The sequence below is a fragment of the Hordeum vulgare genome, chromosome 4H (genome assembly GCF_904849725.1).
Source record: "Hordeum vulgare subsp. vulgare chromosome 4H, MorexV3_pseudomolecules_assembly, whole genome shotgun sequence".
Lineage (NCBI taxonomy): Eukaryota > Viridiplantae > Streptophyta > Magnoliopsida > Poales > Poaceae > Hordeum > Hordeum vulgare.
This window is the reverse complement of record NC_058521.1, coordinates 551786713-551807244: the sequence shown is the minus strand read 5'-3', so window position 1 is coordinate 551807244 and position 20532 is coordinate 551786713. Positions and strand designations below refer to the sequence as shown.

The window sequence follows — 20532 nt, the reverse complement described above, 5'->3', positions numbered from 1 at the left end:
ATTCTCCTCGTGTCCAAGTCGTTAACCAAAAAGAAGGATAGAATTCAATGAAAACACGATTATCAAGGGTAAATCCATGCATAGAAAGAAGATTTTTTGATGCTTTGGGTACATATAGAATTTTGTTTAGATGCAAACTTTTCACGGGTGGTTTGAAAGTTGAACTACCAACGTGAGCAATTTTCATACCAGAACCGCTTGCAGTGTGTACTTGGTCATGCCCACGACACTTGTCTCTAATTGTCAGCTTGTCGACCTCCCTCATGATGCGCCTCCCTCAACTCGCCCCGTGGCCCCGCATGCGCGCGCCCTGGACCTGTACTGGCTACGGCCTCTACGCGCCAGGTTCGCTGAAGTGTTGAAGCCGTTGTCGCCTTCATCGTCTAGCATCTCCATGCGTTGTTCGAAGGTGGTGATTTGAGCAAAAAGCTCGTCGACGCTGATGGAGGTCTTCACTGCAACGATGGCGGCCATCGTAGGATCATAGTCACGATCCAATCCAACGAGAACGTAATCCACCATCTCAAGGTCGGAGACTAGGTGCCCTGCCGCCGCAAGTCCATCCCCGAGGCTCTTCATCTTAGAGATGTAGGGAGTGCTAGACATGACGCCCTTCTTTGTTGTGGTGATGGCGACCCTCAAGTTCGTGATGCGGGGTTGAGACTGTGATGCAAATAGAGTGGTGATGCCAGTCCATAAATCATAGGTATTTTCCTTACCAATGAACTGCGCTAGGACTTCTTTGGAGAGGGAGTTCATCAGGTAGCTGAGGACCTGTTGGTTCTTTGATAGCCATGGCGCATAGAGTGGGTTGGGCACCACTGCCATAGTTTTGTCCGACTCTATCTGCTCCAACGAGGTCAGGGGCGCCGCGTCTGTTCCATCCAAGAGCCCTATGACCTGCGCTCCTCGCATGCCGGTTATGACTTGTGCCTTCCACAAAAGGTAGTTTCCCTTGGTGAGTTTCTCGGCTGGTGATGGTCCAAGGTTGAGGACTATAGGTGCCGAGCTAGAAGCCATGGCGATGGGATTGTTCTTGGTAGCTAGAACGATGAGAGTTGTTTCTGGTGGCGATGGAGATTGCCTCTGGTAGCTAGTCCGCGAAGCGAATTGGCTCTGTATACCATATAAGTTGCAAGCGTTCCTACACTCCTTAGAGGGTCGCGTTGGCTTATATTGATACGAGGCAAGAATAGCCCCCGCCGTGGCGTATAAGACTTCCCCTCAATCCCTAGGATCGGGTTGTTAGAGGAGAAGAGATTGATATGAGAGAAAGAGAGATATAATAGAGAGTTTGTTGAGATTACAACTGAGAATACCTCCAAGTCTAACAGCCTCCATCCTGCACCATCAACAACTGTAGGTTGAGAAGTTTCATCTTTTTTTTTGCGAGGAGAGAGGTTTCATCTTCACCATCACTGTGACTAGAATCATATTACCAGCCCCGCTCCCATTACTATCATCACTTCATCAGCCACAGTATGCTCATCATTTTCATCCACAGGGTCCAAGAAAGCATGATATTGCCTTTTCCAGCTAAAATTGCAAGTGCTAGTACGTACAAGGTCGCCGAACCAGCTTTCTCTCCGTGGGAAATGCGAGAACCCGCTGAGCACCCAAGCTACAATCCAACGAACCTGCCAGAGCATGCACAAGTTCCAGACTGGCAGAGTCATCATGCCTGTCGCATCCGAAGAAGCTAGACTACACCCTGAGCATGAATGCACGATTGTTGCTACTAGGAGTACATCGATCACTCATGAATGCACAGCATGATTATAGTAGGAGTAATAAAAAATGGAAATAATGTGTACCCCAGAAAAAGAACGGAAGGTGGCCGGAGGAAAAGTTTCATTCACCATTAAATTCTTTTAAACTTTTGCAAGTCGATATCAGTAAAACCTCCTTTATACTTCCTTTTCGCCCGGCCTGAGAGAAAGCTCGACAAGGTCCACATCTCGTCCGTGCATATACAATGAATGTACCAATCACATCCGTCAAGTCACGGTACAGCGCAGTCTCTCGAATCTTGTGGCCACAATGGTAGAACTGGACGTCCCATATCGGTCCATAGTCCGCGTAGCACGTCCGATCATTGCGTTGTCAGAAATTTGTCATCCAACTGGATGTCATGAATGGAGTTCAAAGTGTGATGAACCGTAGAACTCTTTGTCTCGTGCCGCAATGTATTTATATCACAATATCTTGAAGTATAAGGCAAGATTTTATCAAGAGGTTACATGAGCTAAGGGAGATCGGAGAAGAGATAGAAAAGGGTTTAAACTACAACCGTATCCTATACAATTGTCTAACACTCGCCCTCAATCTAAACCCTATTTAGCAAGGTTGAGATTGTACTTAAAATCATCTAGCCTCCTCATTGTGAGAGGTTTGGTGAGCCCATCAGCAAGTTGATCACCTGTTGGAATAAACCTTATATCAAGTAATTTGCGTGTTACTCTTTCTCTGACAAAGTGAAAATCAATCTCAATATGTTTTGTTCTTGCATGAAATACAGGATTAGCTGAGAGATAGGTTGCACCAAGATTGTCACACCATAATCTGGCAGCCTGAGGCACTTTGATTCCAAGTTCATGTAGCAAAGTCTGAATCCACATTACCTCAGCTGTTGCATTTGCTAAAGCCTTATATTCAACCTCAGTACTAGACCTTGAGACTGTTGCTTGCTTCCTTGCACTCCATGACACAAGATTTGTTCCCACAAATACAGTAAAACCACCTGTTGATCTTCTGTCATCAGCACATCCTGCCCAGTCTGCATCAGAGTAGGCTGACACAAGCATAGATTGAGATTTTACAATTTGAAGACCAAGTCCTTCTGTAAACTTAAGATACCTCAAAATTCTTTTTACTGCTGTCCAATGAGAAGTAGTAGGAGCATGTAAGTATTGACATACTTTGTTGACAGAGTATGAAATATCAGGTCGTGTGAGAGTCAAATACTGCAATGCACCTACAATACTCCTATAGTTTGTTGCATCATCTGGCCCAAGTGCTTCTCCACTCTCAACAGTGAGTTTTTCTGAAGTAGAGATAGGTGTACTAGCTTGCTTACATTTTTCCATACCTATTCTTTTGAGAATATCAGTAGTGTACCTTTCTTGTGTAAGAAGTATACCATCTTTTACCTTCTTTACCTCAATTCCAAGAAAGTAATGAAGATCTCCTAGATCTTTAAGAGAAAACTCTAGCTTTAAATCTTTAAGCAGTCAAGTTGTAGCATCTGGACTTGAGCTGGCAACAATTATATCATCAACATAAACAAGAACAAATATAGTAACACTGTTCTTACTGTAGAAGAATAAGGAGGTATCTGCCTTTGATGGTGTGAATCCAAGTTTTTGTAACTGTGTACTTAACCTTGAATACCAGGCTCTTGGGGCCTGTTTCAACCCATACAAAGCTTTATCCAATTTGCTGACATGATGTGGTGTGTTCTTATTTTCATACCCTCGTGGTTGCCGCATGAACACTTCTTTCTCAATAACACCATGAAGAAACGCGTTCTGGACGTCTAGCTGTCGTAGGCTCCAACCTCTGGAAATAGCAATAGACAGTACAAGTCGAATAGTGGCTGACTTAATAACAGGGCTGAAAGTATCCTCATAATCAATACCAAACCTTTGTTTAAACCCTTTTGCAACCAGTCTAGCTTTGTATCTGTCTATACTACCATCAGCTCTTTTTTTTGATTTTATATACCCATTTGCAATCTATCACATTTGCACCTTTCTTTGGTGAGACTAACCGCCATGTTTTATTTTGAAGTAGTGCATCATACTCAACATCCATGGCTTTCTTCCACTCCTTGTGAGCAAGGGCATCATGCAAAGTTATTTGTTCACCAGTACTTGTGAGGAAAGCACGTTTGTGTGTCTCATACCTGACTGTACCGTCTGTATATTTCTTATCCTTGACAATACCTGACCGAGACCGTGTATGACGAGGAGGAGCTGGAGTTGCTGCAGATCTGTCCACAGAAGAGTCAGCCGCAGAGGATCCAGTCGAGTCGGTCGGGCTGGCCCCCTCACCAATAGTGCCAGAAGGCGACCCACTGTTGGTGGAGCCAATGGCGCCGCGCCTGGGATCTAGTCGAAGGCGGCGCTGACGCGGGTGGGCGCCGCACGTGGGGCGCTATTGGTTGGCGCGGGAGGATCCTCCTCGGATCCGCCAACGCGGGTGGGCTCCACACGGGGGGCGCTGTCGGCCACGCGGGCGCTGCTGGCGGTTGGCGTGTGGGAGCCGCCGATGCGGGTGGACCCCGTAGGTGGGGTGCTGTCGGCCACGCGGTTGCGGACGGTTGGCGCGGGTGTTGGCGCGGGAGAATCCGCCTCGGACTCCGCATCGGGCAGACTGCGCCGGGTGGCAGCCTCGGATCGCACGCCGGCAGGAGCTGCAGCAGCCAGCGGATCAGCTTGGATTTCCGCGAGAGTTTTGGTTGCATCTGGGTACATGAAATAATGCCCTGTAGCTGCATTTTCAACGTTAGTTTCAACATATTCCATGATATTTTTCACATGATTAGTCCTAATTAATTCACCCCCGTGACTGGAAGATGAAATAGGCTCGGAAAGGAGGGAGATTTCGGCACGCAAAAGAGCTCCCGCGTTAGGATGGAGTTTAGCAAAGGGAAACATTGTTTCATCAAAAATAACATCACGGGAAATATAGATACGACCGGATGAGATGTGTAGACACTTGTAACCTTTATGGAGATTACTATAACCAAGGAACACGCATTGTGTGGACCGAAACTCTAGTTTATGATGATTATAGGGACGAAGGTTTGGGTAACATGCACACCCAAAGATTTTGAGAGAACTATAGTCTGGTTTTTGATGAAACAAACGTTCCAATGGAGTAGTGTTGCCAATGACTCGACTAGGCAAACGATTTATAAGGTATGTGGCCGTGATAAAGGCCTCATCCCAATATTTAAGTGGAATGGATGCGTGAGCTAGAAGGGATAGGCCAACTTCAACAATATGACGGTGTTTTCGTTCGGCCGAACCATTTTGTTGATGAGCATGGGGACAAGAGACATGGTGAATAATCCCAATGCTACGAAAGAAGGAGTTAAGTTTCTCATACTCTCCTCCCCAGTCACTTTGAACTGCAAGGATCTTTTTGTCAAATTGTCTCTCAACAAGTGTTTGGAATTCTTGAAAGACAGAAAAAACTTCAGATTTGTTTTTAAGCAAATAGATCCATGTGAACTTGCTATAATCATCGATGAAACTGCCATAATATTTCTTTCCACCAAAGAATCTCTTGCATGACCCCATACATCACTGAAAATAAGCTCTAAAGAAGCATGAGACACACTATTTGACAAGGGATAGGGAAGTTGGTGACTCTTGGCACATTGACAAGCTTCACAAACAGACTCTGTATTGGAACTATTTGACAATGCAAGATTGCCTTTATTGACTACTTGCTTAACTATATTTGAAGAAGGATGCCCTAATCTCTGGTGCCATCTGGCTAGTGACGGCTTGGTGGCAGAGTAAACCTGGCGACGATGCTATCGATTAATGACTCTTGATGTGATGAGGTATAGTCCTCCAATGCATCTACCGCGATGGATGAGTTCCCTCGTTGCCCGATCCTTAATGAAAAAATAGGTAGGATGAGTTTCAAAGAAAATATTGTTGTCGGATGTCAAACGGGACATGGAAGCTAGATTCTTATCGGCTTGTGGAACATGGAGAACATCTTTAAGAACAAGATCACGTTTGAGGCTAGGGGAATTAATAGAGGATTGACCAATGTGAAGAATATCCATACCTCCACCACTTGCGGTGTGAATTTGGTCGTTGTCGTGGTACCTTTCCCGGAGAGCCAGCTTCTCTAGCTCATTCGTGACATTATCTGTGGCGCCGGAGTCGGCGTACCAAACCGTCTCACCATCGGCTCCACCGTGTTCCCGTGTGGCGGCAGCAGCTTGCCGTGTTTCGGGCGTGTAGTCCTCATCATACCGGTGCCAGCAGTCAATGACTTCGTGGCCCGGCTTCTTGCAAAGCTGGCACCTCGGTCGGTGATTGTTGTTGTAGCCGCCGCCGTTGTAGCCGTTGTTGTAGCCACCGCCGCGATCACCGCCGCGGCGGTCACCACCACCACCAGGGCGAGCCTGGCCCTGGTTTCCGGCGCGTCCTCCACCGCCGTTTCCGCGTCCGCGCCCTTGGTGTCCACGCCCACGGCCACGTCCGCAGGAGGCGGCGTTGACACAGGATTGGCGTAGATTGGTTCCTTGCGGCATACTGAGCGGGCGTCGAAGCTCAGAAGCTGGCTGTAGAGCTCCTGAACTGTGACCGGTTCGACCCGCGCGGCCAAGGCCGAGATCACGGGATTGTAGTCGATGTCGAGGCCGGCTATGACGTGAGAGATGATCTCGGCATCTCCGAGCGGTGCACCGGCATAGGCAACTTCATCTGTAAGGGTTTTGATCTTTCCAAGGTATTCTGCCATGGTTAGATTACCTTTTTGCAGATTGGTGAGGGCCATCCTTGTGTTGATCTTTTGGGCTTGTGTTTGTGCAGCAAACATGGCATGGATGGAAGTCCATATCTCGGCCGGCGTCTGGAGCATCGCCACTTGCGCGAGAACTTCTCGAGAGAGAGAGAGATCCCATGAGGTATCCTTGTACCTGTTGTTGCTGCGCGTACCAGATTGATCTGGCGTAGTTGAAGACCTGCTCTTCCTTCCCATCCTTGGTGATGACGATGGTGGCAGGAGGCGCCGGGCTTGCGGCGTCGAGGAAGTGTTCCATATGTGCTCCCTTGATCTGGGGTAGCACGACGGCCTTCCAAAGAAGGAAGTTCGTCCTGGTGAGCTTCTCTGATGGAGGTGGACCAAGAGAGAGCGAGGTATTGGAGGAGGATGTGGGCGCGGCGGATGTAATCTGGGTGGATGCAATGGTGGGGAGCGCGGGGACTGTCATCGTCGACTCTCTCTGCGACCGATGGAGCGGTTTCTTTTCTCGGTAGCTAGGCGTCGAGAGGAAGGGCTCTGATGACCATGTGATGAAGCGTAGAACCCTTTGTCTCGGGCCGCAATGTATTTATATCACAATATCTTGGAGTACAAGGCAATATCTTATCAAGAGGTTACATGAGATAAGGGAGATCAGAGAAGAGATAGAAAAGGGTTTAAACTACAACCGTATCCTATACAATTGTCTAACACAAACGTCTGGATATCCGACATGCTACATATTCAGTTCATATATAAGACAAGTGATGGATGCCTAAGAAGCCTTGGTTTAGGTTCAGTTTTACCGTCCTTAATATAAAGAGATCTGGATCATGTCTGTAGCTTGTTATTGTCCGCTTCATGAAGGCCGACGAGATTAAACAGACATAATTAAACACTTAAAACCGGTCACGAAGACTGGCGAGAGTCCACGCGTTCGTGTTACATTAAAAAAGAGAGTAAAACTATAAGGCAGCCCTAGCGTCGTCATCGTCAAGGCCGGTGAGGTCGACCAGCATAAGCGCAGGGCGGGCCCAGGAAAGCGCCGTGTTCCAAAAAAGACGAATAACACGTCTAGTACACAAGCACATCACATAGATCAAAGATGAATACTGAAACCATTCATGGTTGAAATATATATTCAAAAACATTAGATCGATGAAAGATTTAGAAGTACAACAAACCTGCGTAGATCGAATCGAGTGCGAAAAGATATGCGGAATTAAGCCCCAAACCTACCTTTGCACTAGATGACCTGCAGAAGAGTAATCGAGACGGCGGCAGCATAGGAGTGGAGGCGTCCACCATTTCGCGTTAAGCCAACAGGTTGAGCGGCGGAGGGTGTTCATGCTGGGCGGTGCACCTTTCGCTAGAGATCGGCGGTGGCGCCGCCGCCATCAAGCACCTCTCTTTGGGCGAGACCGGGAGGGGTCGCGATAGCGGCAAGGGGACAGACCCGCAGTTTCACTGAGGGGAGTGGGTTGTAGAAGTGGACACGGGGCAGAATCACCAACGTTCCTCTCGGATCTGACGTTAACCAGTAGGAGTGAATGAGATGCATCGGATTTGGCCTGTGAAACATCAGCCCAAGGACAAACTGGCCCATAGGACGAGGAGCAGCCCAGGTGGGAGTAAATAACGCATCAAACGTCCAGACATGGCCAGGACACTGGATCCAACGGCCAGAAGTGATGGATGCGTGAGAAGTGAGGAAGTGTTCCATCTGTGCTCCCTTGATCTGGGGTAGCACGACGGCCTTCCAAAGAAGGAAGTTAGTCCTGGTGAGCTTCTCTAATGGAGGTGGACCAAGAGAGAGCGAGGTATTGGAGGAGGATGTGGGTGCGGCGGATGTAATCTGGGTGGATGCAATGGTGGGGAGCGCGGGGCCTGTCATCGTCGACTCTCTCTGCGATCGATGGAGCGGTTTCTTTTCTCGGTAGCTAGGCGTCGAGAGGAAGGGCTCTGATGACCATGTGATGAAGCGTAGAACCCTTTGTCTCGGGCCGCAATGTATTTATATCACAATATCTTGGAGTACAAGGCAAGATCTTATCAAGAGGTTACATGAGATAAGGGAGATCAGAGAAGAGATAGAAAAGGGTTTAAACTACAACCGTATCCTATACAATTGTCTAACACAAACGTCTGGATATCCGACATGCTACATATTCAGTTCATATATAAGACAAGTGATGGATGCCTAAGAAGCCTTGGTTTAGGTTTAGTTTTACCGTCCTTAATATGAAGAGGTCTGGATCACGTCCGTCACGTAGCTTGTTATTGTCAGCTTCATGAAGGCCGACGAGATTAAATAGGCATAATTAAACATTCAAAACCGGTCACGAAGACTGGCGAGAGTCCACGCGTTCGCATTACATTAAAAAGAGTAAAACTACGAGGCAGCCCTAGCGTCGTCGTCGTCGTTGAGGCCGGTGAGGTCGACCAACATAAGCGCAGGGCTGGCCGAGGGGAACGCCGTGTTCCAGAGCGCAGCTGCCTGCTCCTCCGTCGTCTGCCTCGTCGGTGCGGGCTGTGCCGGTGGCAGTGGCAGCGCAGCAGCACGGGCGCGCTCCTCCTCCTTCATCTCCCATCGTTTCTCCTCCGCCTCCTTCTCCAGCTCCATCAGCCGAAGGCCTCCGGCGCGCTCCGCCTGCAGGTGCTCCATCCTCCAGTGCTCGAGGTAAGCTTGCTCCTGTTGCGGTGTCACGCGCCAGCCAGATGGGCGGCGCACTGACAAACTCACGGACGCAGCCGGTCCACTGGTAGACCTCAAGCGGCTCTGTGGGCGCGGGCTCCGAGCGAGGTGGCACGACGCAGTCGCTCTCGGCCGACAGCGTGATGGGCTCCGCGAGCTGTTGTTGGTACGCCACTTCCTCGTCGGCCTTGCGCTGCTCTTCCTCCTCGCTCTCGCGGAGCACAGATGCCAGCGCCACGTCGCTTACGATAGGCGCGGCAGCGGCGGACCTCCTGACTGCACGTCGCACACGTCACGACGGCGCTGCACCTCGTGTTCAACCGCAAACCAGAGCTCCCAGTTGGGGGAATCGGCCGCGTATGCAGGGTTTTGCCGCTGCTCCGGCGTTAGCAGAAGCCGGCGGTGGCTCACCTCTTCCGCGTGCACCCGCGCCGACTGCGCCACTGCCGGCACCGGGATCCTCTCTGAATCCAGATGCCAGTGATGCAGGAGGGTGACATCGGTGTAAGGCAGCGGCACACGGTGCTCTCAGTGCCACCGCGTTTGGTGCACCGGAACGTTCACCTGTGAGGAAATGGTGATGTATGCCGCCCCACTTTGTCGATCTAGTTTATTATGTGCATGTGTTTAGTTCGTCCGATGATTAACTCTATCCCATAAACTCTGCTTGATCAACTCTGATATTTTGGGTCCTATTATATTATATACGTAGGTTTGATCTACGTCTGTCTTGTTGTTTGTTCATATACTCCCTCCGTTCCTAAATATAGGTCTTTCTAGAGGTTTCACCAGTGGATTACATACGAATGTATATAGACATAATTTAGAGTGTAGATTCACTCATTTTACTCTGTATATAAACTTCTAGTAAAACTTTTTAAAAGACTTATATTTAGGAACGAAAGGGAGTAGTTGCATGGACTGTATGAATTTAAGGGACAGAACTTTGAGAAGCACGTGGACGAGGACAAATGGATGATGACCGATCATTGTCTGCGGGGCATGTTTGGCAATCTTGGTTGTAGATGCTCTGCGTAGGAAACAATCAGTAGTCGTCCGGATTCTAGCTTTCATCGCAAAGAACCTAACACTTGTAAAAGTTGAACAAAGGCATATCACTATGCAATCTCTCCGAGCTTGTAGGTTGGGCAAATAAACTTTTTTTTGTAGATAAATAGGGCAAATAAACTTGCATATCTTCGTGCAAGGGCAAATTACTTTGGTTGGGCTAGCAAGTATGGCAGCCCCATCAGATCCGGGGCCGGCCTCTTTGAAGCAGAGAGGAGCCTCGGCCTAGAACGCGCTACTAGCCGCTCACACCCGAAGATTCCCGAGAGGTTTACATGCAAGGACAGGGCCATTTGCATGCAAGGACGCCACCAATTCTGCGTTTCCCCCGGGACCCGCGGGCGCGACTGGATCGCACTGACGAGTGACGACGGACGGGCTCGGGCTCGGAGCGGTGCCTCCCGCCGCTGACGCCGCAGCACATGGCGGGTTGCGCAGCGAGCGCATGGACCTCGTCCATGGGCGAAGCGGGCGGACGTGTGAGGAGGGCGGCGTTTCCAGGAGCATCCGCCGCGACCGGGTGGCGGTTGGCCACGTGACGCCGCCCACGAGCACCACGGATCGGAAAGCGCCGCTTGGGTTGGGTTGGGACTCGGGAGTTGGTACCACCGTGGGCCGTCGCGACTCATCACTGGACCCGTTCCCCCGCGCCGGGCGCAGCGGGCCACGGAATCGCTCGCGGACTCTCGCGCTCCGCCCCTCGCAGTTCCCGGAATATCAGAATCCATCGGAATCTGTCTCGCGTCGTTGATCGATGATCCCGGCGCCCGGCACCGGCACCAGCACCGGGGGGTAGAGTAAAAAACCGACTATACAGCAGCAGCCTCATCGCGTACTCGCGTTCCGTTCTCCTCCCCATCCTCCTCCGGTTCCGTCCGCCCAGCCGGCTCTCGCCGGCGGCAAGGTTTGTGTCGCCGCCGCCGCGCTCCAGCGCATTGGGCCGGTCAGTGGCGGGCTCTCTTTCTCCTCTGCGCTCGCGCACCTTCGGCGTGGACCCCAGGGAGCGAGGCCAGCTACTCAAGCCCGGCAGCCACGTGGGCGCGGCGCAGCCCGCTATAAATCCCCCACCCACCGCAGATCACGCACAATTCACTCACTCCCTACCACCACACTCGAGAGCATTTCTCTCTCCCTCTCGTCTCCCTCCAACACTCTCTGTGTGAGAGATCGATCGAGAGGCAACACTCTCCGTGAGAGAGAGAGATCGAGAGGCAGCAGGGAGGGAGGGAGCCAAGATGTTCATCGAGAGCTTCCGCGTGGAGAGCCCGAAGGTGCGGTACGGCGCGGGGGAGATCGAGTCCGAGTACCGCTACGACACCACGGAGCTGGTGCACGAGAGCCACGACGGCGCCTCCAAGTGGGTCGTCCGCCCCAAGTCCGTCAACTACCACTTCAAGACCAACACCACCGTCCCCAAGCTCGGGTCAGTACCCATGCCGCCTCCCTTCCCCCTTCCCTTCCCTTCCCTCCCCTCCCTCCACACGCGCGCTCCTAATTATCTCCCGATTTATCTAGTTACGACAACTCGTACGTAATTCGGTGCTGTCAAGATCACCACGACCCGTGTTCCATCCGGGACTTCGCCGTCCGTCGTTGACGCCCGTGGGGTCTCGGATCGATGTCAGCCCGTCCCTTAGCCTTCAGGAGCTAGGTGTTCGATTCTGTTTTCGTTTTCGCTTCTTTTTTTGGTTTTGTTTTCTTGCCGAGAGAGGAGAATCAAATGGGTGGGGAGGAACCAACGAACGAACGGTCTCGTTTTCAGCCTTTGGAACCAAACGGACGGTCCCATTTCAGCCTTTTTGAGAGAATGCGATGCGCTTGGCTTGTTGCCATCTGCTAGTAGATGATGCTATTCGGTCTCCAGATCGCCTGTCCGACCAAATCCATCTGCGTAATACGACATGTTCTCCCCGATCTACTAGGTTTTCCGCCCGTCGCATGTGCACGTGAGCTCGTAATATCTTATGATTCAGAGCAGACTGCTCTGTAGGAGTAGGAGTATTTTTTAGATGAGATTCAGAACAGGGTTTTGGCTCCACCTTGTATAATAACATGTCAGACTTTTTCTTTTGAGAAGGGCCAAAGTATGTCAGACTGATGACCAGGCATATAATTTACTGCGGCTCTGAATCCCAATGCATTTGTTTGTTTCCCGGGGTTCTCATTTTCTCTTGTTTTTCGTCTACATCTACCCGAATAGTACCACTAGGGGTTTGCTAGTATGCATGTTGGGTACTACGTGCAGTGTAGTGTGAGCCACTTGTCGACAGAGGATGGCTGATTATTTGTGGCGATGCTTTGAACTCTGTTTTTGGTGGTGCAGGGTGATGCTCGTGGGGTGGGGCGGCAACAATGGCTCCACACTCATGGCTGGGGTCATCGCCAACAGGGAGTAAGTTGTCGCCATCCACTTCGATCCCACTGTCACAATTTTGATTCTTTCGTGACTGATGGCGAGTCTAATTCAGGGGGATCTCATGGGCGACAAAGGACAAGGTGCAGCAGGCCAACTACTTTGGGTCCCTCACCCAGGCCTCCACCATCAGGGTCGGGAGCTACAACGGAGAGGAGATCTATGCGCCCTTCAAGAGCCTCCTTCCCATGGTAAATACCAACATAAAAAAGATCTTGCTGTCCAAAGTCTGAACACTACTAGTACTAAGTAGCAACTGATGATGAACGTCCATGTGCGCCTTAGTAAAGAGAATTGTGGATGTTTGTCATGATGTTGTCATTCTACGGGTCAAAATGATGTCGTTCGTCATCGTCCCAAGGGTTGCAGTGCAGTGCATATCCTCTTCTGACGGCGTTGAAATGAACTTTCAGGTGAATCCGGATGACCTTGTGTTCGGGGGCTGGGACATTAGCAGCATGAACCTGGCTGATGCTATGACCAGGGCCAAGGTGCTGGACATTGACCTGCAGAAGCAGCTCAGGCCCTATATGGAGTCCATCGTGCCGCTCCCTGGCATCTATGACCCGGACTTCATCGCTGCCAACCAGGGCTCCCGGGCTAACAATGTCATCAAGGGCACAAAGAAAGAGCAGATGGAGCAGGTCATCAAAGACATAAGGTATACTGCACATAAGTATATTCTAGCACTTAGAGTAGAAGAAAGAAAGAGCGAGTTTGGTGCGTGAACACACATGATTGAATATGGATAATTCTTAATAGCCACTGGGAATATGCCTGAACCAATAATGCTGTATTTAACTAGTGCGATTTTTACATGGATAATTCTCTCTATATCCACTGCTATAGTTAAACACTAGGCCTTGATAGTTTCAACATTCCATGCTGAGAACTTAAAGCAACTTTTTAATTTGTGTCCTCATATGGCTTAATGAAATAGGGAGTTCAAGGAGAAGAACAAGGTAGACAAGGTAGTGGTGCTCTGGACGGCAAACACTGAAAGGTACAGCAACGTCTCTGTTGGGCTTAATGACACGACTGAGAACCTCTTGGCGTCTGTGGACAAGAACGAGGCTGAGATATCTCCATCAACACTGTATGCCATTGCCTGTGTCATGGAGGGTGTGCCGTTCATCAATGGGAGCCCTCAGAACACCTTTGTGCCTGGTGTGTAGCTTGTTCTGCTGATTGTACCTGTATATGGTGTCTGGTTGGAGACTTATGGTAGTTCCTTGTGTGCAGGACTGATTGATCTTGCTATTAAGAATGACTGCCTGATTGGTGGCGATGATTTCAAGAGTGGCCAGACCAAGATGAAGTCTGTCTTGGTCGACTTCCTTGTTGGTGCTGGAATCAAGGTATCAATCTACTGTCAACTGAACACATGTGCTATAATACTATACACAGCATTTCTCTGTTATGAAGCCTAAACATGCATATGTGGTTTCTGTTCTTGTAGCCCACCTCAATTGTCAGCTACAACCATCTGGGGAACAACGACGGGATGAACCTATCCGCACCGCAAACATTTCGTTCCAAGGAGATCTCAAAGAGCAACGTGGTGGATGACATGGTCTCAAGCAATGCTATCCTCTATGAGCCCGGGGAACATCCTGACCACGTCGTCGTGATCAAGGTCTGTCGATCTGTCTCCCACCTTCTACGGACACATGCACTGTTGGTGTAAAAATTTGGAAGTATATACTGAAGCTTCACCATTCTTCTGCAGTACGTGCCATACGTTGGAGACAGCAAGAGGGCCATGGACGAGTATACCTCGGAGATCTTCATGGGGGGCAAGAGCACCATCGTGCTGCACAACACCTGCGAGGACTCGCTCCTCGCCGCGCCGATCATTCTTGATTTGGTGCTCCTGGCCGAGCTCAGCACCAGGATTCAGCTGAAAGCCGAGGGAGAGGTAAGAGTCTGACGAGTGACGAGATATGTTGCTGTAGAGCATTTCTGTACCACATAATTTTGGGAGCCAAGCTGAAGCTTTCGTTGTTCCACTTGCATTTGTGCAGGACAAGTTCCATTCCTTCCATCCGGTTGCCACCATCCTGAGCTACCTCACCAAGGCGCCCCTGGTAAGAAACAACTCTCGACTGAATAACCTACAGATAAATAAAGACGATCAACCGACGCGCAACGGAATTCGTCTGTTAACAGGTCCCTCCAGGCACACCGGTGGTGAACGCGCTGGCGAAGCAGAGGGCGATGCTGGAGAACATCATGAGGGCGTGCGTCGGCCTGGCGCCCGAGAACAACATGATCCTGGAGTACAAGTGAGGAGCACGGCCGACGGAGGCCGACCGTTACGTTACGTACGTAGCAAGCGGCGAGGGGCGACGGGGGAGAAGGGCGGGGAGGAAGAAGGAGGCGAGATCGGCCGTGGAACCATTTGGCGGTTTTGTCTTTGGTTTCCTCTGCGATTCTTTCCCTGGTTAAGCTTTACCCTTGTGTGTTGTGTGTGTGTATGTCCTTGCGAGACTGGTTCGGCTCTCTGTCCGGGCTCTGCTACTACTGTCTGGTGTTGGGTGATGTGGAGGGAGGAGGGTGCGTGTTAGCTTAAGTTAGCCCGCTCCCTCTCTGTTCGTGTTCTGTAAGTTAACTATATAGTACTGGAGTAGTATGGAAGTTGCGTTCGGTTTACCGTCGTGTTGTGTGCTCTGCTTGTTCCGGTCGTTCAGGGACGGCCAGCAGTAGTGCTTGGACGATGCAAGCCGAAAATCAAGTAAATAGCATAAAACTACCGCAATTCATGACCCATCCGCTGTTAGCAAGCCGGTGGTGGTGGTGTGTCACAAATTCGTCAAGCAAATCTCAAATTCTTACCAGTTCTTACCTAGCGGTAGGTGATGATCGGCAACCGGTGTAGTCAAAACTCTCAAAGCTTGGATAGAGTGATTGTCAGGTGGTGTCAAACACACGATGTAGATCGGGAAAGGCGTTTACCTTCGGGTTCCATTCACAGCCCCAATCCCAGCCGTTCACTCCCGCGTGTGGATTCGCGCGGCTGGCCCCTCTGCCCATGTGGCTTTTGTGCAAGGGCCCACAAACGAAATCACCCAGGACCATAATACACAGACGTATACACACCTGAATCGTACACATACACATGTATTCCAATACGCAGCCCACGTGGGTGGCTGTACTCTCTCATTCGCACGCGGAGCGTCGGCATCATTCAAATTTCAAATCGCCCTGCCCCAGCTACGACAGAGCCGGAGTAGCCGGGCACCAGAGCCGGTGGTGTGCTATCCACCTGCTTCAGCACCGACGAGCCTCTGACGCACGACCTTGGGTGCTCGCGTCCTCGCCTCCCCCAACTCAGGCACCCTGGAGTCCTCACTGCCTCCACTTCCACAAGGGCCGGAGATCTCAACGCCGATGTGGACGCCGCCGGACGGTGGACAAGCCGTCCTCGAATCCCTCACCCAGCTCCTGCTCAGGTATTCTCTTGCTCATCTCCGGCGTACCAGAGGAACATCTTTGCTTCACTAATTAGTTTCGACCCCCCGTGGACAGCTTCTCCTCCTTCCCAACGCAAGATCCTGAACTCTGGACAACACAGCAACATGAGCAATACGAGGTGGAGGATACAGATTCAGGAGAGAGGGATTCGGGAGGAGGGACCTGGGTCGAGGCAGAGTATCAATGTCGGCCTCAGTTCACCACGGGAGCTGGAGATGAGCAAGAGGAGGCTGTGGATGGATCCGATGCCGAGAACAGAATAAATGGCGATGTGGGGAACGGGAGTTTGTACCCAGATGCACAGACGCAACGGCAATCCAATGGAGAGCAAGAAGAATTCGAGATTCCCACACCGACGCCGGATGATGAAGGAGAAACTGGGTCAGTAGCAACAAAGGTGTCTGTGCCGCTGGTATGCATTCAGAATTACTCCTCCCTCATCAAGAATCCTGCGGCATGGGAGTATCTTACTATTTTGTATTTCTGCTGTGTCATGTTGCGTGACTTTGATACAGCTGGGCTGTGACACGGTGCCAGATTGTCAGTGCACCATTATGCACTGTGTTGAAAAAATAGTCAACTTTAATTTATGTATTTTGTTTTGGTGAGCGATTGTAGTTGCTCCTGCTAATTACATTCTCTCTGTATTGCTGAAGTTTCCTAGAGGGATGGAAGCAAACACAACCAACCCCATTCATTCTCAAAAGTCTGACCAGGACCAATGTACATGGAAGAGAAGGTGAGTCACTGCCCATACCAGAAGGAACTTCACTTTCTATTGAATAACTATGCATCTTCTGAATTTGGGGCAAATTGGGGGCAAGATGTGGGTGAATACAATCCAAGTCAGGAATTGAAACTCAGATAGGAAGGTGTTAATAAATATAAACAAACTCCATACTTTTTGAATAATCAGTTGCTTAATATGCGGCATTAAAAACTTTTGACTAAGCGTATTAAATTAGGTTGCAGTTAGAGTGGCATGTTTACAGTTAGAGTGGCATGTTTACTTTCATCACAGCATCATCACCCCTTTGTGTTGCACTGTGCAGCTTCCATCCGTAGCTAGAAATTCAAAAAAATATAATAGCAGGTATTATGTGATGTGGCTTTTTCTGAACCCATGGCAATATTGTGTGCAGGATACGGCTTGGCAAAATACCAGATCAGAGAGAGCCAAAACGAGGAAGAGTGTGCGCGCTGGAGAAAGCAATGCGCAGCTATGTTGACTGGAAGTCAGGGCAAGTGGTTGCTCCTGAGATTGGATGAGAGTTCGACTCACTAGCAGAGGCATTTGAGTTTTACAACCTCTATTCCTGGGAGATTGGTTTTGGCATCAGATATGGTCAATCTAGGACAAATGCACAGAAGAGCAGAACAGTTCAAGACATCGTTTGTGGTTGCGCGGTCCGTACATTTTATCTTGTGTACTTGTTTGTTGTCATCATTTCGTCAGTATGAACAACATGTCTTGAACTACTAACTCAACGATACGCCATAATCTGAGCAGGTACTAATATGCGTGCCGTTTATTAATTTCAGGGACGCCCAGAAAAGGAAAACACAAAGTCGGTGGCGTGCAACTGCCAAGCCTTGATCAGGCTACACCGCACTAACGACAATGGTTGGTATATTCATGACTTCAGGTCTGAACACAACCATCATTTAGCATCATCATGTGGAGAGAAACTACATTGGCCATCACACAGGAACATTGACACACACACCAAAGATATAGTGAAGCATTTGAGGAGCAACAACATTGGCTTAACAAAGGTTTTTTGTGTCATCGGAAGCTTCTTTGGATCAATGGAAAACGTACCATTCAACAAGAGATCACTCAACTACATGTGCAAAAGGATGAACCATAAGGCTGCAGATGATGACATCAGGAAGACAGTGGAACTGTTCTCTGAACTAAAGAAGAATGACCCTATGTTTGCTAATAGTGTTCTTGTTGACAGCGACACCAAGATCCAGGCCCTTATGTGGACGAATGGAAAGAGCAGATACCAATATAGAATGTTTGGCGACGCAATCACATTCGACACAACATATCGTACAAACCAGTACGACATGCCATTCGGCCTGTTTGTGGGGGTAAACCATCATTTCCAAAGTATTATTTTAGGAGGTGTTATGATGAGGAACGAAAAGGAGGAAACATTCGATTGGGTATTCAAGGAATTTGTGTCATTGATGGGAGGCAAGGCACCGGTTACTATATTGACAGGTATATATCTCCGTGGGTGATAAAACAAATAAAATTATTAATCCATATTTTTTATTGCAAGTACTGACTCCATGGTTTGAAACAGACCAATGTCGTGCAATGGAGTTGTCTATCGCGAATGTGCTACCTGGAACAAAACACCGCTGGTGCAAATGGCACGTTTTGCGTCGTGCAAAGGAGTTCCTTGGACCAGTCTACACAATGAATAGAGATTTCAGGGATGAGCTACACAAGATTTTAGAATACATGCTCACTGTAGATGAGTTCGAAGCAGCCTGGGGGAATCTAATTCACAAGTATAGTTTGCAGGATCACCCAATGATGACACAAATATACGAGCTGAGAATGAAATGGGCAAAGCCATATTTTGCAGGTAATCTGAGAATACATATGTACATTCTTTCCTGCAGAGTTACTGATTTTGCTGCTATCATCCCAAAAACAAGCCTACAACATACTCTGAGCAACTATATAAATGTATTTTAAATCCTGGAATGATTAAATGTATTGGGGATCAGTTTTTGGGGAAAATGGCACGGTCAGGTTCAGATTATATTTGTTGTCGTAGTTAGCACATGATGAATCTCTCCTTGACAATTTTTGTCAGGTGTATTTTGCGCAAGGATGACCAGCACTCAGAGGTCAGAGAGCGCAAACTATATGTTGAAGAATTTTGTTCCTGCTCGAGCATCAATGCACATGTTCGTGAAGCATTACCAGAAACTTCAGTTTGACCGTGATTCAGAAGAAAATTTTGCTGAAAAGAAGAGCCGATTGGTAAGCTAAAAACCATATAATTAGATATTACGTTTGATATCATATATTATGTGTGGAATCTAAACTGTTCTGAAATGATTGGTTATCCCAACAACAGGCGGGCACAGTGTTAAAAACAGGTTTGACTATGGAGAGACATGCCGGGAAGGTATACACGCCGGCATTGTTCAAGCTCTTCCAAGAAGCATGTTTTAAATATGCATCCTACTTCGTCGAGAACACTTGCGTAGTCAAAGATACATACCGCGTGACACACCTTTATGCCGAGCGTAGAGAAAGTTGGTCCAAGACTTCTTACAACGTCAAAGTGGCTCACCCTGAAAATTTGTTTCAATGCGAGTGTGGTATGTACGAGCATATGGGTTTGCTCTGCTGCCATGCATTACGGGTAACAAATATTTTTTTAAGCTAAAATAATCACGTTGACTGCCATACTGTTAGGTTAGAAAGATGAATATATTGCAAAATCTGTGTATTGCTACAAGATACTCACTTTGTTCTTTTTTTACATTCCTACTAAATTCTTCGGGTAATGGCACACCTAAAGTTCACGAACATACCAGAAGCACACATCATGAGTAGGTGGACTAAAAATGCATGTGAAGATCTACCAGAGCATTTGAAAATTTACAAGGGGCGCACACCTATCCTTGATTCAACTACATTCAGGCATACAACACTTTACACCACAGCTCTTGATATAGTAAAGATGGGTGACAGCAACCCTGAGGCATTCGCGTTTGCAATGTCCAGATTATCTGATACAAGGGTTGGACTAAAAGAAAAGGCAAAAGAGCAGGACGGCAAAGGACTTGAGGATGTTCTACACAAAGAAAACTATGATTGCCAACGTAAATTTAACGGTGACACTGGGCTCAAATCATCAATGAGCGTAGAATTTCGCAAGAGAGATCGTGGCCGACCAACCAACTCAAGATCTAGACCAGGATATGAAGTTAGTAAGCCAAGAACAAAGTTCTGCAAGACTTTCCGGGCAAAGGGACACAACTGTGGTAATTGCCCAACAAACGGTGGACCAAACAAGAAGCAACGGAAGGAACCCAAGTGTGGTAAGTGTGGCTTGCTTGGTCACATTAGGACACAATGCAGTCGTGGATTCGAATCGTGGTTTCAATGACGGAGTAAAACAAATACCTGACATCAACTTGATGTCCCAAACAATATAAGGCAATGCAGTGTTTACCACTTTTGGTGTAATATCGTAGTTGTATTAGATATTGTGAGACTCAGACATTTGTTACGATCCATTATGAAGGTTTGATATCCACGATTATTCGTTTACCGATAACACAGACGTGGCACAAACGTGTGTGTTTCCAATATAACTGATGTATATCAAGATTTAATGATCTGACTTTA

The 20532-nt window shown here is 48.7% G+C and overlaps 2 protein-coding genes and 1 non-coding gene across 3 annotated transcripts; 2 read left to right on the top strand and 1 right to left on the bottom strand.

The window, feature by feature from the left end:
- Nucleotides 1–6290: 6290 nt before the first annotated feature.
- On the bottom strand, nucleotides 6291–6429 carry LOC123451579. The gene has a single exon (XR_006632419.1). It is a non-coding gene; the product is annotated as a small nucleolar RNA Z247 (small nucleolar RNA).
- A 4778-nt stretch (nucleotides 6430–11207) lies between these two features.
- LOC123449453 (inositol-3-phosphate synthase) lies at nucleotides 11208–15320 on the top strand. The gene is made up of 10 exons (XM_045126688.1): nucleotides 11208–11678; nucleotides 12579–12647; nucleotides 12724–12859; nucleotides 13082–13329; nucleotides 13609–13835; nucleotides 13911–14026; nucleotides 14128–14304; nucleotides 14398–14586; nucleotides 14693–14755; nucleotides 14838–15320. The coding sequence occupies exons 1-10, from the start codon at nucleotides 11491–11493 to the stop codon at nucleotides 14955–14957; spliced, it is 1533 nt and encodes a 510-aa protein (XP_044982623.1). The 5' UTR covers nucleotides 11208–11490; the 3' UTR covers nucleotides 14958–15320.
- Nucleotides 15321–15887: 567 nt separating this feature from the next.
- On the top strand, nucleotides 15888–20431 carry LOC123446953 (protein FAR1-RELATED SEQUENCE 5-like). Its single transcript, XM_045123500.1, has 9 exons — nucleotides 15888–16120; nucleotides 16197–16554; nucleotides 16799–16881; nucleotides 17285–17549; nucleotides 17685–18375; nucleotides 18461–18748; nucleotides 18983–19152; nucleotides 19250–19540; nucleotides 19700–20431. The coding sequence occupies exons 5-9, from the start codon at nucleotides 17952–17954 to the stop codon at nucleotides 20288–20290; spliced, it is 1764 nt and encodes a 587-aa protein (XP_044979435.1). The 5' UTR covers nucleotides 15888–16120; nucleotides 16197–16554; nucleotides 16799–16881; nucleotides 17285–17549; nucleotides 17685–17951; the 3' UTR covers nucleotides 20291–20431.
- Nucleotides 20432–20532: the final 101 nt, after the last annotated feature.

Coding starts and splice junctions, on each gene's coding strand:
- LOC123449453 (XM_045126688.1), top strand. CDS start 11,491: ATGTTCATCGAGAGCTTCCGCGTGGAGAGCCCGAAGGTGCGGTACGGC. Junction 14,027..14,127: donor TTGTTGGTGCTGGAATCAAG/GTATCAATCTAC, acceptor CTGTTCTTGTAG/CCCACCTCAATTGTCAGCTA. Junction 14,587..14,692: donor AGCTGAAAGCCGAGGGAGAG/GTAAGAGTCTGA, acceptor GCATTTGTGCAG/GACAAGTTCCATTCCTTCCA.
- LOC123446953 (XM_045123500.1), top strand. CDS start 17,952: ATGGAAAACGTACCATTCAACAAGAGATCACTCAACTACATGTGCAAA. Junction 18,749..18,982: donor GGCAAAGCCATATTTTGCAG/GTAATCTGAGAA, acceptor AATTTTTGTCAG/GTGTATTTTGCGCAAGGATG. Junction 19,153..19,249: donor CTGAAAAGAAGAGCCGATTG/GTAAGCTAAAAA, acceptor TCCCAACAACAG/GCGGGCACAGTGTTAAAAAC.